This window comes from Balearica regulorum, chromosome 3, assembly GCF_011004875.1.
Source record: "Balearica regulorum gibbericeps isolate bBalReg1 chromosome 3, bBalReg1.pri, whole genome shotgun sequence".
Classification (NCBI taxonomy): Eukaryota; Metazoa; Chordata; class Aves; order Gruiformes; family Gruidae; genus Balearica; species Balearica regulorum.
The window spans coordinates 15,814,405-15,834,130 of NC_046186.1; the positions used below are offsets into that span (position 1 = coordinate 15,814,405).

A 19,726-nucleotide genomic window follows, 5' to 3' on the forward strand; every position below is an offset into this window, starting at 1 on the left:
CTGAGGTGCAAAGCACACTGAAGGATTCACCTCAGCCAACACAAGATGTCTGTGTCAGGGCACAGGCTGGATCCTGTTCCTGACTTGGGACCAGGTTTTTGCTTCCCAATCAGTGGTTTTGATCCTGTGATTTCTTTACTTGTGGTGTATCAGCACTCATGGTCTCATCTGGATGTGTTTATGTCCATGCTCTCAAGTTCGCTGTTCTCAAGTTCACCAGGCATGTCACTTTATAAGGTCTGCCCACAATTATATGATGACTACTATAAGAATAGAAAGGTTAGGTCACGGGCCATAGACAAAAGTGTAAGATCCTGCTTCCCTCTAAGCATGTTTAACTCACTAATGCAGAACAGCACAATCCCGGGAGTACAGCAAGGGGATGGGGTGGAGAATCAGGAGGAGCACAGGAGGAGACAGTGAGAGCGACTTTTTCCTTTAGACGTAACAAACTGGTAAATCAGATGAGCTGTCCATGGAACCACAGCCTTGGTTTACAAGAATTTACTAGGTTAAAAGAAAATGGAAGTGATTCCACGCCAATGATATGCACAGAGGAGCAATCCAGAGCAAGAGAAGAAACGAGCCTTGCAGGGAGGTGTAATACTTGTGCGAGCCCTCAGGTTGTGCAGACAGTACATTAGAAAGCAACGTGGGCATGAACAGCTGAACTGCTCCCTAAATCACCATATCTCAATACAATCTGTTACTGACACAAAACAAACAACCCCTCACCCAAAAAAAAACCCACTCCACCCTATCATACTTTGAGAAATAAAGACATTTCTCATGTTATTTCCATTCACACAGTACATTCACATTTTTATGTGATATCTCCATCCCTACAGGAAAGTATGATAACATTGGGTCTTCCTCTTTCTTTCCTCTCAGTACTTTCCCAATAAAGCTGCTTCAGTTTCTGACCCTCACTATTTCTCCTTCCAATCATTGTCTCTGCCAGCTTGAACTCGACAACTGAGATGGGTAACTGAAAGGGCACATTGTTAACACGATCTGCTGAATTCCTGCTTTCCCAACGTGTTTATTTGCTCTCAAGTATTATTTTCTGTACATCCCTATCCACACTTTGTCTCTAAGAAGCCTGCGTTAGCAGAGCTTCCAGATTTTTCTGGCCTTTTTGCAGAACTGCAGGGATGATCTCAGCCTCCCTGACATGCTTTAATATTGCACAGGCTTCCACTAGGCAGAGGTGAAAGCAATTCAGGGCCAGAGAGTGCCACATCTTGAGATCAGACTTAACTACAGAAGAACTGAAACACCATCACAAGCCCATAGGAAGAGCCCAGCTCATCCCAAAGCCTCTGGAAGGGGAGGTCCAAATATCTCATTATCCAGCCAGACGGGGCACACGTGGGGAAAGGAGCTACAGCCTGGACCCGAGACCCAGACCCGGCTCTTCCCAGGTACAGCATGGACATGTCGACAAACTGGCAGGACACAAGCCCAGGCTCTGGCACGCCATCTCCTATCCTGTATGCCACTAGTGTGGTCCCCAAGGTGACCTCAGCTGGGCCAGCCAGTGCTCCTCCAAGCAATGCCTGGGCACGGCTTGAGGGCCAGCAGAGGCCAGGGAGTACCCCGACTTGGCAAGCAGGCAGCTGGACGCTCGCCAAAGCGTGCCGGTTGGCGAGGGGGGCAAAGAGCAGCCCCAGCCCTTTACTGGGCAGGGATTTATCTGTACAGACATAGCCACTGAGCCTGAAATATAAATAGTTGTATCTAGCAATGGGGAATGGAAACTGTGCTGGTCATTGGTTTTGGTGTATTTATGGCTGCTTTTAACGTAAATCTAAGTATTCAGTGCTAACGGTCCAAACTTGCAGAGGATTCTCTCCTTCCACCGCCATATTTTTGGCAAAAGTCAGAAACTAGTATATCCACAACTACCTCTTTGCCTCCAGTACCCCAAAAGGGATGAGAGGGATCGGACGGAAATCTGTAGGACTTGCTGTTCACACTTCAGATTGCAGTTGTAGCTGTGCGTATCTGAACAGTCACCCAGACGCTAATGGAGCTGCTCCTATGTCAGTAAGATCAGAGAAAGGCCTCCACTGTTTATTTTTTTGATATTTATTGGCTATAAATCAAAGGTCCAACACATATTGAGATATCAGGGAAAACATCTTTTTTGCCTGTGTTAACAGCAATGTTCTAAGATAAAGCTGTTATTTTAAAACGTGACCTATTTTCACTTTGCACTAGTCTTTTTAGCTGTCCTGAAAAGCAGGATGTTTATACAATTTTGCAAAGAAAGGTGAACTGTTCTACTCCATTTACATTTCTTTGTTCCAAAATGTATTCCTCTTGTTGAGATTCCAGCAGACAAGGAAAGCAGACACAGCGGTTACTTTCCAACGTGAAACTTAAAACCACAATCTCCTGCTCAGAAAACACAGAGTGAGTCACAGGAAGGGGCCACTTGCTTGCAAAACTCATTAAAAGCAAGGCAAGGCAAAATGGATTTCCTGTATCAATAAATAGATTGCTGGCAGCAGGCACAACACCTGACAGTGCTGGAGGCTAAAAACCAGTCCAAGAGTAGCCAGATCAATTCTTCAGCTTGGAAACTGTATCTCCCCAGTACATGGTTTTCTTGGCATTAGTTGGCCTAATCCAGCAAAGTGCTTAAGAATCCGCATAAATTTCAGTGCGGGGAGGGGTGACTTAAGCACATGTTTAAATAGGCTGATAAATTATCTCTGTATTTATTTTCCAAAGTAAGCCCCATTAAAAGGATGCACGCATGGTACCACAGAGGTGTACGTACTGCAGGTGAAAGCTTTGTTTCCCAAGTTCGTGAAAAAAATAAAGCCCTAATCCTTACCTAAGCTTAAAATTTAGCTGTAATTGCAACTTTGTTTTGCTGTTAGCAGTACGCCTTGGACACTTAGGTATAGATTTCCTTTTGGTCAACGTCATTCTCTCCTGTTTGGCAAATGAAGCCAAAATGGCCTTCTCACGTCTTCTGCGCAACGCAGACACACGGGATTTCAGGCAAGACTGCTTAAAAGGCAGAAGGCAGAGTTCATTGCCTGACCTGGTACCACCTAGGTTCAGCACAGGGATGGAAACAAGAAGCTGCTTTTTGGCCACTTGCTCTGTTTTTGTTCCCTTTCTCAAGTTCCTCCTAGAAGAAAATGCATTTCTCATTTTGCTTTTATTTTTCTCCCTCACATCCCAATGGACGGAAAGGTCTGGATGAGGACATCTTCCCCAAAGCATCCAGCAACTGTAAATCCTCTGCACCACTGCTGGGTTTGTTTTAGAGCCAGTCTCTCATCTCTCATTTACAACTGGCCCTTTGCTTTTGTATCGCCAACATGCTACAGACCAAAATGAGGAGCTGGATTCTACTGCAAGCCAAAGAGCTAGCACTACCTGAGGTTGTGGCACTGTTAGTGTACTCCCTTCACCACCATACTTTGCTGGACTTTCACAGAAAGAAAAAAAAAAAAAAAAAAAAAACAACAAATCCCAGAAAAACCAACTAAAAAAAAAACCCACACCAAGAACAATGTCCGGGCTTTACCTTTTTATGCGTTTCCAGAAGAGTTGAATATATATATCAGTTATATTTTTAGGCACTAGCTCTTAGCACCAACGACCTTCTGTCTCTTGCAATGATCTGTCCTGAGGTACTTGATGGCATCTGCAATGTATATTGAATTAAGACTATTTATTTATAAGGAAAAAATTAATGTAATATTCTAGGAATATTCCTTGCCTTCCCCACAGCATCAAAAAACCACAAACCCCAAGTTTATGGTCTTTGCTCCTCAAGAGGTTTGCTCCCTCAGATTTTTCTACCTCTAGTGTTAATGGACTATTCCAGGAGCAATGAATACATCCTTATAAAGTTTTGTTTGCTGATGCGAAAGCACCATTTCTCTGACTTTTAATTAAAAAGGCACCTTCATTTCAAAGCCTGTCTCCAGAGCTCCAGTGTAAATGTTTATACAAGCCTGAGACATACAGAAAATAGAGAAGATTGAAGAAGCCCTGACTGTAAGCTGCCCAAATACGGCTGCTCTTGTGTTTTTAACACAGAACTTGAGCTGCCGCAGAGCCTTATCAACCCCAAACATCTTTATTTTCCTACCAAGTGACAGAAGCCTGGCAGGACCGCTACAGCTGCGGCTGGTTTGCTCAGCAAACCCGGCAGAGGGAGCAAAAGGCAGCGCTGGGCTCTCAGGGACAGGAGGAGAAGGAAAAGGCAGCTGCCGCTCACCAGTAGGAAGGCCAATGTCAAAGAGAAGGGGAAAAAAAAAAAGAAAAAAAATCCCTAACAAGACTATCGGGTCTCATTGCCACGAATGACAACACTCCCATTCAAAACAGATGGCTAGTTTTTCCTTAAGTCACATTAGGAATTAGATGAAACATTTAAACCAACAAATTCTGGGGTGGGGCAAGACTCCTCTGACTGGTCCAATTTGCTCCAGTTCCCATCTGGTTGCTCTTGGCTCGGAGGTGCTGTTCCCATACCCCAAAGCAGGCAGAGCCCAGATCCCGGCCCCGTCTCCCGCAATGAACTCCTTCCATTTGAAAAGGTTCTGGGTCAAACGCTGTAGCAGAACAACAAACATTTTGCAAGTGCTGGAAGTTACACTCTGCAGCCCTGATGAGAGACAGGCAGTTGAGACTGGAGCTACAAAAGCCACACTTTGCCGAGTTTCAGCAGTTCTGCAAAAGCACTCTGCCACCACCAAAGCATGCAGAAAAATAGAAAAGTCAGAAAAAAAATTATATTTGCCTTTATTACAATATATATTTCTATTCTTGTTGCATTCAGCAGAACAAAATGAGGTGTTAAAATGATTTTCATCATTGCAGTAGCACATACATATACAGAGTAAATGTTGTATATAAATAGGCTTTGAAATAATAATCCATATCTACAAATAAAAAATACCCAATATCCTCCTCCTCCTCCCTCCCCAAATTACAGCAGTAACATTTTATCTTCAACGTAAGTAATGCAACCAGTATGGTATTCTTTCCCTCACATGACACAGCTGGAGCAGTCTGGTCATCAGCTTCAAGAAAATAAACATTAGTCACTCCTCACTGCTGCACATTCTAGTTTATGTGTATTGTATAAATAGAATATACTGTGATTTAATGTGTCTGCATATTTATGTTAGCCAAATATTCTTTCTGTAACAGAAACCAGCATTACACTGCAAGCAAGGTTGAATTTTTTTCTTTCACAGAAAGAGTAGGAATTTGTTAAACAATCCCTTTTTCTTCTACATGAATTAACAAAACAGTTTTAAATATTATGCATAAGATTTCTCAGCTACCAAATCATTTTATACTCTCTGAGAAAGTATGGTGATGTTTCTAGCAGGTCAAAAATTTGATTTTTGTGTCTTTTCTGTGAGCAAATTTGATAAACATTAGTTATATAAACACACATTAATTTCACTGTTCAGCTATATTTCAACTTTCAAATACAAAGGGGTATAACAGTATGTCAGACGCAAGACGTTTAACTTCAGAGTCCCAGAAATGTTGGCCAGAAGGGACCCCTGGAGGTCATCCGTCCAACTTCACGCTTGAGGCGGAGGATTGCCAACACTAGATCAAGTCAGCCATAACCCTGTTTAACCAGGTCTTGAAAAACTCTCAGGGTTACCTGTACCAGTGCTGCCCTATGCCTAAATCTGACAGAATTAAAATGACCGCTCATGCTACCCATTTGGTTTGAAATATTAATTGCAACAAACAACCCTGGATTAGCCATTTATTAAGTTATAAATAAATATATCACAGGCTTTAATTGTGGAGAACTTTCAGGGACCATCTTTTCTGGTAGAAGCTACTGTGTGTGGTACCTTCAGAAAAGTACATCTTAACTACTGGGAAAGATTTAAAAAGAAAAATAAAAAAATCTGACAGCCTCGTACTAAAGAGAAGGATTGGTTTGGTTTTATTTTGCATAATAAATAGATTGAGACAGCCCTGTACCAAAACTGAATTAAAATAGGATGCAGTTAGTAGATGAATCCATTTATTCAATCATTAATGACAAGTATTAATTAATATGTAAAGGAAAGTGTGGCTATATTTAGAGATGCAACCATCTCAGTTTGGCAACCTGCTATCCCCACTGATTGTCTTTCAGAAAATCCATACCGCATTTCTTCCATCTATAAGTAAAAAGATATTTGCCTTTTCCTTAAGCTTTCAAGAGAGCATAATCAGTCTGGGTTGTTAAACACGAATTTCTTCTTGTGTTTGTCTAATTCTGGTATTTCCAAAGTGGGCATGCACCTTGCCCAAAGCAGCAACATTCATGTGGAAAGGAAGACTTGGGGAGGGCTCACCACTGCACACGGCAGCTCTATAAGGATTGCACTTAGAGTCATTACTACTGAAGGCACAGGGAAATCATAAATTGGCCCCCTGACATCGCAGATATAGTCTGCGGCACTAAGAGTTAGAAAACCCCTACTACAGAATTACAATGCTACCTACACGTCTATCATTCCTGACACGCAAAACCAGAGTTTGTTGAAATAAAACAAATGTGATAAGAGCAGCTGTTCCCAATCTTTTGGGTGCTAACTGACCACAATCACATCTTAAAATTTCTCCTGGACCACTCTGCCTTTCTATTATTAAACTCTTAACTGAAAACACCACAAAGCAGCTGCAAAACACGTACCATAGCCTCACGAATCACAAGCTGGCAGAGACCACAGCTTGTGAACCACTGTTTTAGCCATATCGAAATACAATATACACAGAATCCCATGATGCCATTTTCAGTGTTTCAGAGAACAATTAGACTTTTAAAATATATTTTAAAAGGAAAAAAAAAGGTTTCTTTCCTAGCTACAAGCATAGTTGAGGATCATTTGGCATACAGTCATTTGATGCCTACATTTTAAGTACCGCATTTTGCAGAGGCAGACCACTTGGAAAACATTATCAACCGATCTGCAGTATTGCTTTTAGCACACACAGTTAAGTCTAAAGGCAGTCAAAAGCAGGTAGCAAAAACAGTATCTACAGCTTGTGTCTGGATAAATAAGAAAAAATAGATGAAAGAAGAGATTTCATTCTCTTGGAGGAGAGTAAATTGCACTAAAAGCATCCATTCTTTATGATATAAAACAAAAAAACCTCCCTACAGTAAAACCTGAGATGCATCATTCACAAGCATCGAAATTCACATTTTAGCCAAAATAATGTTTCAAATAAAACTATTCCATTTTGACAAAATCCTCAGTGTTCTTGGCTCAGTAAAAATCTTGAAACTCAGCACATTTGATGGGCAAGATGCCTTTGCTGAAAATCATTGACTTCCGGAAGATGGGTACTACACAGTGGCCTGTATCTTCCCCTTGCGCACTTACCTTAATCCAAATAGCTATTCTTGAAGCATGGTACTTCTCAAATTAAGAAATTTAGCCATCTGATTTAAATTGCTTTCTATTTAGATTACACATCATTTCTTTCCTCAGAAAAGCATTACCATGTCAAAACAACAGGCTGGAATAAATCGACACAGCTCAATTGGCTTTCATGGCCACACTGATTTACAACAGCTGAGGATCTAGACCAGTAATTAACTCTTAAACAAACAGTTGTTGGTCAAGCAAGGGGAAAGAGGAAGAATCATTTGCTCCTTCAGAGACAGGAATTTTGGCATATGGATTGCAACCCCTGTCCGTGTCACCAGATGATGTCAGGAATGGTGAGCACCTTCAACTCCCTTACTCGCAAGGGGTTCTGATGAGATGAAAGATGACTTCAGTGATGCAGTAAAGATACAGAACCACTTTACGACCTTTATGGGACGTTTAACTGCAACTCCAACATCATTTCACTTTTATTTGACCTTAAATAATGAAGCTGTATGACACAATTTGAGGAGCTGGGTGAAGAGCTAGAAATGCAGCTCCTGTTTCTAGCAAGACTCCTGCTTATCATCTGGAAACGTGACTATGAAAAAGCATTTCTAAATTTGCTCACAGCAAAAGAATACAATGCTCACAACATCACAGATTCCAGCTGAACTGTCAACAGCAAAAGCCAAGTTGTGTCTTTTCAATACAAGCTAACTCTTTCTTTCAGCTGGGGCCAATAGTTTGAAGATGCAGTTAAGATGAGGCTGGATGTACATCCTGAGTTTCAAAAGGCGGTAGCGGTTCTCTCCAGTAGGTGAACTGACTGTAAGTATCGGAACAAGGGAAGTCTGAAGAATGGCTTCTTTTCAGCAAAGGGAAAATGTGATCTACCACTTCACAGAGTCTGACATAGCTGGAAAATAAACAAATGAAAAGAATGCAGAGCCATTTCAGATCTTCTTTCTTTGAATTTTTATAAGTCCTCACCCACTAAGGCATAGCTACTCTTACACGGACAAGTCATCCTCCTCAAATGAGTAAAACTAAACTTGATTTTGGTGCCTAGCTTCTAAAGAGGATTCACAGTTCAGGTAAGAAATCCATTCATTCTAAGCAATGATATTTAGTAAGAAACAGATGCCATTTTCCACCTAGATCACCTGCTAAAATACTCAAGGCCCCAATTTTGCTTCTCCATTTCTGTACAACTTGGTCCAAGCAGCTCCCTGCTCCATGGATTATTCGTGTTATACACATATGGCTCCCCTTCAATTAAGGGCACTCATCAGTACTAAAGGTCATGTCCATTCGGTGTTAGGTGCTACAGTGCCTAAGCATCTTGCTGGAAGCCCTCGATCCTATCTTCAGATTTTATTTTCTGGCTTTTCTAGATAGGAGCTCCAGGAAAAGGATATTTTTAAAAGGTCATGAAGAGGCAGATGGCTTCAGGAAACCAGCTAGTTTCATTTTTATGCAGACTAAATCATACACTGATAATTCCTCTACATGATTAAAGTAGATGGAATATATTAAACTAAATACTAAACAATTTATTTTTTTTAACTGAAGGAACTGTGTTCATTCTAAATTTTTCTTGTTTTGTTTTAAATATTCCAAGCAATCTTTAATTAGTAAAATTAGAAGTATCTTTGGGCAACCTGAGTCTTGAATTAGAACAGAAAATTAATTTAGTCTATAAGGTGTTAGGGATAAGAGATTACTTACGATGAGATGTTTGTCTTTGCATGCTCTTGTATAAGTTCTCCTTTGGGGTTAACTGTAAATATCCTGTTTAAAGAAACCCCCACCTGTTTGTATGAATAAACATCCTAAACAAGAGAAAAAAAATAAATCATGATTCTGTCTTTGCACAATTATGTTTATTCTTCCTGAAATACATTACACAGAAGAACATATTTCCACATTATTGGCACTAAATTTACCTAGTTATTGTGTATCTGAAATTCTCCGTTAAGTTACAAATGAGGTCAGTCTAACAAAATGCTCGTGAACCAGACAATTTGCAGCTAGGTAAAGGAGTTTGCCACTTCAGTTTAAACTATTGATCAAAATCACGTTCATTTTTTCAGTTACTTCCCTTGATACAAAAATAACATTCAATAAAAAGCTAATTATATTTGGTGTAAAAGCATGTGCACTTTCATTTTTCTTTCAGAGAATATTTCATTTCCTGAGTGCGTTGTACCAAGTACCTTCCAACAGGGTACAGACATAACTGACATGTAAAATAGTGATTAGATTGTACGGACAAGGTCACAAAAGGAAGTCTTAACAACTGCATCTACATTAAAACCCCTAGAAACATCTGTTAGCTCCTGAGATTGGATTTGTGCCATACCCATATATTGACACCGTGTCAGAAGCAAGGGAGGAAGAAGAGCAAGAAAGGAATATACGCCAAAATAGCAGCAGTGAGGCCCAGCAGGTAATGTAGATGCAACTCTGGGAAGTACAATTAGAAGAAAGATTTAAGAATGTCTTCTAATAAATTCAAATTGTTAAGGAAAGCAATGAATAAGTTTTGATCTGTTCTGAAGAAAAGCTTGACAAAAAGCAAAGATGAAAATAACTCCCAGAAGATCAGAGCAAAAACAAGCTTCCACATAACTAATATAAATCATGGTTTTAAAAGCTGAGGTGGTGAAAGCTTGGAAAGTTAATGAAGATATAAAGGGGGTTGGGGTTTTTTTAATCTCTATATTGTAAAGACTGTTGCAAAAAAAAAAAAAAAAAAAAAAAAAGTAACTGAGTAACAGTGAACAGCAGTCACTTCAAGAATTCAGCATCCTGGCAGTCAATGCACTATCAACACCTGTAACATCCACAAGTACTGAAATTTCACTGAGCGTGCTCTGTGAAACCAAAAAACCAAAACAAGCAATGCAGAAAATTGAGAAAGCAATGATCTTGATCTGCACAAAGCCAGTGGCACATCTCACCCCTGACGACTGCATTCCAACAGCAACCAGGAGTTACCAGTAATTCCCTCAGAAACATTAACTTACTGCTTTACTTGAAATTTTATTGAAGTATGCATGAAAATAATGATTTTACTTTATTTCCCTGAGGTTCAAAAAAATGGAACTAGAGGTAGACATCATCCATAATACAAAACCACAAAAGTGTTTAAAAAGTTATTTCAGAACCATATGTCTAAAGGTACCTCGATAATAGAAATTAAGCTGCATAGTGATATAAGGGCTTAATATAGCAATTGGATTGTGAGGACCTCCTGTCCCCTGACATAATGCTTTTAAAAAAACGTATATTTGCTAAAAAATGAAGTTGAAAAAGTTACTGCTCATGAATGTCAGCAACCCTAACAAAAATATAAGAAAAATGCAGAAACAAAGTCCCACCAGCAAGGCATTGCTGAATCCTCTCAAGTGTAGCTACAACATCCGTGGTTTCAGTGCCAAAATATCTTGCCAGGCACTTCTGTCCAACATCGAGGCATCTAAACTGCCCAGTCTCTGAATGTCCATATTCACACTGGCAATGACCAGCGTCCACATTTACACTGATAATTTCCCCAAGCTATCAATGTTTCTGCTAGGGAACGTATCTCAGCGCGCACAGCGCAGAGCAGCTAGGGCTGGAATCCACGGTCCTTGGGCACTTCAGAGAGGACCCTTTGGCTCTCCTGGAGTCAGTGGAGAAAGATGGTCACCTAGAACCTGAATTAATTACTCTCTCTCCAGACATCTCCCACTTTCCTCCACAAACTAAAGAAAGAGGTAATCAACCAGAGTGTTCTCAGGCTAATCACATCAGGAAATATGAAGGGTCAAGGACCATTCTCTTAAGAGCGAATTGCACGGCCAGGATGCAGACATACAATTAAGTGGGTTTAGCTTCCAAAACAGGGTGGATACACCCAAGCTGCATGCCAGTGGTCCCTAGCCATAAACACCACGCTACTGTTACCAGGTTTCTTGTTTCCTATTACTATACTACACATCAGTTTTCACAGGAAATACTACCTGGCAATACAGAGCTGGAGGAAGTACCAAATGCTCTGTGGGGCTCCTGGGCACAAGTTAAGGGGTCCACCTGCCTAATTTAGTTAGTATCTTAATTCAGGTGCCCAGTGAAACTGTAAACTTCTAGAGTAGTAGGTTTTCTATGTGTCCCCTTCTGAAAGCAGGATGCTTTCAAAGGTTTTGGGTGAAACAAAGCCTCTGTGCTTCCTTAGGCACCTATAATGCCATCTATACTAGTAAACTAAACAGTGTGAGTGCCCGTTCTCAGACTTGGAAGTGTCTTGACATTGTGTCAGTATTATTAAACTTTTTATACCCCTCTCCTGAAAAAAAACCAACAAACCACAAATCCCACAACAAAACCCAACCCCCCCACAGCCCCACATACACACACACACACACACACCCCCCCCCAACACGGCTATGTCAAATGCCCATTAGGAAGAGTCCATGCCCCAAGCTAACACAGCAATCATACCCAGAAATTGTCTGGAACACTGCTAGCTGCCTCTGTCAAAACAGTCTCTTGGATCATGCTAACAGCCTAAAAGAAGGGATAATCACATGCCAGGGTCCCTGCCTCTGCCCCAGCCCCTGAGACTGTTTCCTTTTCTGGATGCATAAAAGTATTCTTTGGGCTCGGACAGGAGTAAGAAAAGCCTATACCCCAATTATACAGCCTTCAGATGGGTGATGGAGAGCTGTCTTCCCCTCTCCATATCAAACAACACATCACTTTCCATGCAAAGTAGAACTTTTTGATTTCAGTGGGACACCCAGGTTCTTTTGAGTGTACTTAGAGTTTGAAGTGTAAGTCCCACCAACATTCATCTGAAAGATTTTCTGCCTGTCCACAGGTATCCCACTGACACTATAGCAGTGTGGATTAAAATCAGATCAGTGTTTTCATATAAGCTTAACCAATAACTTTTGCAGATATAACGTAGTTACTTTGCAAACAGAGGTGGAAGAGCAGCATCCTACATTGTGAGAACTTTGTGGTAGAACCTTTTTATTTTCCTTTGTACAGGGCCTAGTAAAATATTCTTAACTCCAATTAAAGCTTCTAGCTTCTAATGCAATAGAACCATGAAATAACAGCAACCTTTCTGTTCTCTGCAACAGAAATAAATTCAGCTATTACTTACAGCAGGCCTGTTTCCAAAAGCAGCATAAAAGGGTTCTGTGTTAGGGTAAAACAAATTTTTGATGTCTGTCAAACATTGAACTTTAAATTTTTCTGGCTTCTTTTCTATCACCTCTCTGAAACGATAAAAAAAAAAAAGGGAGGCTGAATAAGAACACATGAAATATAGCACGAACCATTTCACTTTATTCAACATTTTCACCTAGCTGGATATAGAGCCCCTACCCTTCTCCAGTAAATCTTCATTTGGAAATCACAGTGGCCGTGAAAATAAAATAGCATCCCCAAGCTTATATAACAGGCAGAGTAAATAAATCCTCTGAAACAAGGGAACTTCTACTGAAACCTATGTTGTAAAGATGGCTGCTGAGCAAGGATGGTTGATTACAGGGAGTAGATGCTAAATAAAGCCTTACGAGACATAAATTGTCATCAAGTAAACTGCTTCCTGAGAACTGTAGAATGATTCATACATTATATTAGCCTTCACTGTGTATAGGGGGTTTTTATCATTATTTTTAAAAGGATTGCAATTACCATATGTGCTAGAAGGACCTCACTTCTACAGTCAGGGTCCTCCATCATTGCTAATTAGCTAAAGTTAATGAATAAAGGAATCTTCTGTTTCTCTTCAGTTGCTCATAGAACATAGAATTCATTAATGAACAGAGGAGTTCTCTCATCTCTGGGCAAAAGCCCTTCCACAACAGCTTCTCTTGGCAAGGAGACTGAACAGGTGGCAGAGTCTGGAGTTCCCATAACATAGGAAGATGCCAGCATGACACAAAAGCGCTTAAGAAGCTCAGAATCCCACATCCTAGCACCAACACATATGTCAAGGAAGATGCGAACAGTACAGAAGCTTCATCGGAGTACTACAGCCCTTTGGAACAGCAGTCCCATGTATAAATCAAAGTTTGAGAATGTGCAAAAGAGGAATAAAGTCATCTTTCCTCAGTCTAGCATACACCTGATCTCAGAGCCCTCAGAACTACAATAATTAAATCTACGTGTAACAATGAAGTAATTTATCGCCCACACATCACAACAGTTACAATTAGCATACACTGAAAGAGGGGCATTTTTAGTCTAAACAAGATACCTAAGAGTATCGCTTTAAATGCATTTCTACACATGAGGAGCATAAGATAACAGTAACTACCCTTTCACTGCATTTATTATTTAATCAGTCTAAGAAGTTCACTGTAATACTTTCACAGTATCTTATATTTAGAACACGACTGGTAAGACAGCCTGTAGCATGTCACTCAATCAGGAGAACATCTGAACAACCTTCCATTAAAAATTCTAATGAAATATATCCTGTCACAGCAGCTTTTAAGGGCTGAAAATATTTTCAGTAATCACTTGACATGCTTCACTGAATTAGGAAGAACGTACGATACTTATAATCTGTGCTATTATTATCCACTTATTACAGCTGAACACCTAGAAGGAACAACATTGTCCACACAGAATACTGCAGTGCAGCCAGGAGTATAACAAGTCCATTTCATTTTCATATTAATTTCTTCAAAACGCTCCAAATAATATTCTTCCACAAAAAGTATGCCAATTGGAACACCTTACAAGTCAATACAAGAGTGATTGTTGTTAAAATGTTCACATTTTTCCCATAGCTAAATATTAACACGCCGTGACGTGTTAATATTTAAGTCAACAGGCAGCACCTACTGGTAAACAGTGAACACATGTATATTGAGACACGTCTAAGAGAGAAACTAAGCAACATGACTATCTACTGAATTTTGGTCTTTCTCTAACAAAATTTCTTCTTAATTATATTTTGCACCAATATGTAAGAAAAAAACATTATGAATGATTTCAAGCACTCCCATAAAAAAAAATAGCTGAGAATTCAGCCTCTACCAACCTCCAAGTTTCTTTCTGCATAAAAGTGAAATTGCAGTACCTGTGAAAAGCTGAGAATAAACTGCTTGGACTCAGCAACACTGGCCCTTGAGGCAGCACAGTTCCTCGTTCATTCACCCAGTGCAAGTATCCTCTGGTCATGCCTGCCATTCCAATAGCACGTGCTGAGCAATACAAAAATTTATATCCATTTCTGTGAACATAAATAAAAGAAGAAATTATTGTAAAAATAAAGCAGGTATTTTGACATTAATAATTTTGTGGGTTTATTTTTACATGAATCAAATCATGACTGTTAAATAGACTTATGCTTAACCTAGCCTTATTTAAAAGGAATAAAAACATTTATGCCAGAACCTTGGATAATTAAAATCCGTCTAGCTCCACTGCAGTTAGTGATTTACACCTAAAGAGGGCTCATTTATCTCTGGTCTTCTCATGGCTTATGACTTCTCATGGTTTTCTACCTGCCCCTGCATAGTAGAACCATACTTCTTAGAATTAACTGAAATGACATCTGCTAAGAGGAAAACACTTGGCACAAAGCAGACAATGGTGCAGTAATCTTTGCTGTATTAACAGTGGTGTACTCCTGCCTCTTGGGCCTCTGCAAAAAACAACTACGTGCAGCAGTAACATACTCCTTCAAGGTGGAGCAAATCTGAACTTCAAAACACAGTATGAGAAGTAATCTTTGACTTGACACTGCAATAAGTTTTGGCAGAAGTCACAGGTTACCTTTGGTTCTGTTCACAATAGAACAGAGTCTAATGATGTTAGTTCAACTTAATAGCAATTTACTTTGCAAGTCCTGTAACAAAATACTGCATTCAGTGCACGCATGGTCATTAAATCTAACTATTGAATATTTATATGGTGTTCAGCTGTAATATCTAGCCACTACATAATTAACTCGGTAATTTGAAAAACAACATGACTCAAATCTATTTTTTCCCCTATGTTTATGATCACCAAAGCCCTAACAATTGACAATGCTGGCAGGCATAGAAATAACAACTGCAATTAAAAAAATTAATTAACATTTTCACCAGATGTAATGCAGAGGTTATATAAAGAACTAAATACTGCTCAGCATGTGAATTCCCAGGCTGTCCTGTCTTTTCTGTGACCACGTATGTCTATACAGAATAAGTGCCCAGACAAGTGTTTCTGGCATAATTTAGATTCCATCATCCATAATTTATACTTCACCATCCTTGGAAAACAAAAAGCAATAAACGAACCATAGCATAACCCTAGTACACAGAACAAATCAGATTACCTAAAAGGACAGTTGTGATGTGTACCAGAGGCTCTTCAAACATTTATAGTAATTTGAATATATAAGAACAGTTGAATTTAATGTAATGAAAGAAAACCAATTTTATTTTCTGTGTAAAGCAGAAATATCAACCTGAACAGACAGCAATCAGTAATCCTCCTTGTAAAAGTTAAAATCAGACCCTTCATCTGATCCCATTGAGACATCAATTAATTTTTCTCCTCATTTCCTTTTTTTCTCTCTCAATTGCTCACCATACTCTTTGATCCTCCATTGTACATAATGGCTTGACTACATTGCAAAATATACTTAGGGAACCCTAACAACTCCCATTTATATTCATCATCAGAAATATCCCATTTTTTGGAATATATTTTTCTAGGTCATACCAGGATACTCTCCCCATTAATGACATTAACTGACCTAAAGCACAGCTGATCTATCATTGCAATATTTCTTCAATAGCTAATGGAAAAAAATAGGTTTTTTTCAAAACATCATTAGATCTCACATATATTGAGCTACTTTTTGAAGATGCCTGCCTTTCTCCATGGATTACACAGAGTACACAAGCCACAAGTAAACATGATGAATCCAGGTCCTTCCACCCACAGTGGCACAGAAGTTATTGATTGCTGTGGACCAACAGGGACCAGTGCAGGTCAACTACTGAGCTATAATTATAGCAGCTAACACTGGTGTTGCCAGGTGAAAGCCTGTTCCTCAGGCTCTTCACAGCACATATCTTATTGACTTTCAATGCCTTTAAATTGCACTGTAAGCAATGTTTACTTATCATCTACTCTCAAAATTAACCAATGACACAAAAAATATTTTAAGACTGATCCTCCCTAACTTTGCAATTTAACAATGGAATAACAACAAATATTGATATACAGAAATAACAAAATAAATTGCATAATCATCAGTAGTAAAGATCATCATCAATGTCTTTGAAGCTCATTGTTATTTATACAACAAATAAAAACCCAAGAATATTAGCAGCGAATATCCAGAATGGGTCCATTGCTACTCAAGATAAGACATTGTGCTGTGCTTTAAGGGTGAGATTTATCTTACTTGACTAGAAGACTAATGTTTAGACAGCCCAAGTCTAAGCTGTTTCACTAAACTCCATTTCTACTCACTGGAAAGAGAGGGAACTCCCCCCAAACCGATTCATCCCATGTGTTTTAGAATCCATCCCTCCATGAATCCAGGTGAGTCAAGTTTGGCAAGAAGAACTCCACCTACAGTGACCACCCTAGGCTGAAGAGTCCTTATGCCTTTCACTATCTCCTCAACAAGGAGAGAAGGGAAGGTGTATTAGCATCTTCTGAATTAATACTGCAACTTCATTTGCAAATAAGTTACGCTTGCTGCAACTCATTGAGATTACGACAGTTTTTGGAACTAACTGTAGCTGTCCGTTTGGGATGGTTAGAACAGCAATCACTACTCAGTGATAGGGGGCTTTTGCTTTTGATACCACAAAGCAGGTTTTGCTCTGGATATCATACAGCAGATGTTTACACTGTATAAGCACCACGGAATTGATGAGATATTGATGAAATTGTCACTCTTAGACATTAAGAGAAGCCTAGAGAAATTTTAATTTTTATGTGCAAATGAATAAACACAAACAAGCCACAGATGCATAAGCAGATTGACTGAATACTCACTGGCTCACTTTATGGTACAACTTCGCAATCCCTTGGTGTGTCCAGTCTTTGCCAAGAGTCGGCAAAATGTGACCTAAAGTGTCTGACCTGAATAAAGGAAAAACAATATAATTGAACTAAAAAAAAAAAAAAAAAAAACCAAACCCAAGAAAACCCATCAATACTTGTAATAACAGTTGAGGCTAATACAAATTCCACTAACTTATCTGGCTAGCAGCAAAGGAAAATAAAGTTTTCTGTAAGGTACTGATTGTGATCAGAAGAGGATGATTTTATTCCCCCCCCCCCCCCCCCTTTTTTTTTTGAGATAGACTGACATGTCCATCCTTAGCTATGTTGTTTTAATTACTCTTGTGTCCCAGGACTTGTCTTCATGGATAAACTCATGACCCATAAGGTAACATGGAAATTACAGCATACAGGCTATGAATCAGATCTGTGTAGTAGGCTGGCCAGTACTAAGCATACTTTTTGAGGTTTGTTTTCTAAATAAACCAAATCTACCCACAAGGGAATTTTATGGGAAATTGCAAGCATAAGTCACATTCTAGCTTACTTCAAACTAACTTCACATAAAGCCAGCAGTTGGTCACATATGAAGTATCATGAAACAGTTATACTGGTTTCAATGTATTTCCTGCTTGACTATAAGAACATCTAGATATTCAAACAAATGAGCACCTCACTGGACTAAGCACTATACAGATACACAGCAAGAAATCCACACCTGAGTTTGTTTCATCTTAGAGACGAAAACATTGGGCACCGGCTTAGGATGGATTTGCAATGGTATTGTAAGGTGAAATGATTCAGTAACTCTCTGGTCAGCTCAACAGCAGAGAGAATAGATCCTATTCACTTTATTGAAACTTAAGAAAACAAAGCAGGGGGGAATATTAATTTATGTTGGCACCAAAAAAAGAGTTTGCCTTACAATTGATAAGCCACCAGGAAGAAAAGAGTTTCAGTTTGAATCAAGTATTTTAATTCACCCCAGACTGCTCTTGAAAATTAATTTTCCTTGTTCTTTTTTCTAATAAGATATAGCTAAAATTTGACCTTGAAAGAAATTGATTTTGAAACAAATCTAAGCATTTAATTTTAAAAGGTCAAAAGACAATGCTTATATTTTTATTATGTGTTTCCCTGCTCCACACACAATTGTTTTCCCCAATATTAAATAAATAAAAATCAGCAAGTGAGTGAATCATTCTGGTCACTCCAAAATTGTGGGGTTTACCCAAAGTACTAATCTGAAACTTTCCCTCAAATTCTAATTCTGACATTGATTCTGGACTCTTCTAAATAATAATGCCTCTCAACAGAATGCCCCAGAAATGCCTTTTAAAACAGAATTCACTTATTTCTTTTTAACATAACCAGTGTACTTCATAAGCATGATGTACCAGAAAAAGTTATGGTTTTGCAGAAGGTCTTCCAATACTACTGTAAATACTATCATGAAACACCAATAAGTGACAAATAATGGGCACATATGGCACATGCCTTTATTAAATTAAGAATTCAGGTAATGATTCTTGCATTGTTTGAAAGCCAAATAAGAGAAAACCAAACATGCACACTATCCCCTACAAAATACTAGAATATGATGATCCTGCAACTCAAAATTCCCTGTTAATTACTTTTTTCCTTTAGTTCCAAAGAACAACTTGTCCTTGCAGATAAAGCCTCTCCCTGTTCATGAACTCACCGTGTGATTGTTCCATCAATGTCAGAAATAATAACTTTATCATCCCAATTCCATAGGTAAATGGTGCCTTCACAGCGGCAAGTGCCTTGATACTGTGTTGTAACACTAAAGGTCACATCGTTGGGGCCATTCTTGAGCTTTAAGCTTTTCTGCAAGACATTATCAGCGAGATAATCAACAAACTGAGTGTGTGAAACTGGCACAGTGCAAACACAAAGCCACAGATGATCATTGCCTTGGTCACACTGAATCTTACTGCTTTCAGCACAGCTATTGTCTAAATAATGATAACAGACGTTTGCTCTGTGTGGTGTTCATTAGGCATTGATTTATAGAGCAGAACAAAACAAAAAAATCTGGTTTACGGTCAGGGATGTAAAAAGAAAGAAAAAAAAAATCCCGAAAAGTTCACATAAATATTAACAAATTATGGAATAGGGACTATCTATGGGAGTTTTCCATTCTGAGATATAGATACATATGCAGAGAGAAATGTAGGTAACAAGGAGTTCCATGAACTCTCAGTGTTCATATGGGGATTACTGTTCTATGGTATCACATCTCTTTCCAATAATAACCCACCCCTCATACCCTACGACCTATTTATTACCCCTCAGTCTCTGCCAAA

At 39.1% G+C, this 19,726-nt stretch overlaps 1 protein-coding gene across 11 annotated transcripts in view; it reads right to left on the bottom strand.

The window, feature by feature from the left end:
• Window positions 1–4,759: 4,759 nt before the first annotated feature.
• LPIN1 (lipin 1) overlaps window positions 4,760–19,726 on the bottom strand; it is an 88,362-nt gene continuing 73,395 nt past the window's right edge. For 7 of the 11 annotated variants that reach the window (XM_075750600.1, XM_075750601.1, XM_075750607.1 and 4 more), the window contains 6 exons: window positions 19,099–19,247; window positions 17,388–17,474; window positions 14,464–14,616; window positions 12,532–12,646; window positions 9,105–9,208; window positions 4,760–8,292 (listed from right to left, as the gene is read on the bottom strand). In XM_075750600.1, the coding sequence (XP_075606715.1) occupies window positions 8,133–8,292; window positions 9,105–9,208; window positions 12,532–12,646; window positions 14,464–14,616; window positions 17,388–17,474; window positions 19,099–19,247 (768 nt within the window). In that variant the 3' untranslated portion in view covers window positions 4,760–8,132. Of the gene's footprint in view, window positions 8,293–9,104; window positions 9,209–12,531; window positions 12,647–13,067; window positions 13,277–14,463; window positions 14,617–17,387; window positions 17,475–19,098; window positions 19,248–19,726 lie in introns of those variants that run through there. The other 4 variants (XR_012834994.1, XR_012834996.1, XR_012834995.1 and 1 more) reach the window with 3 other exon arrangements.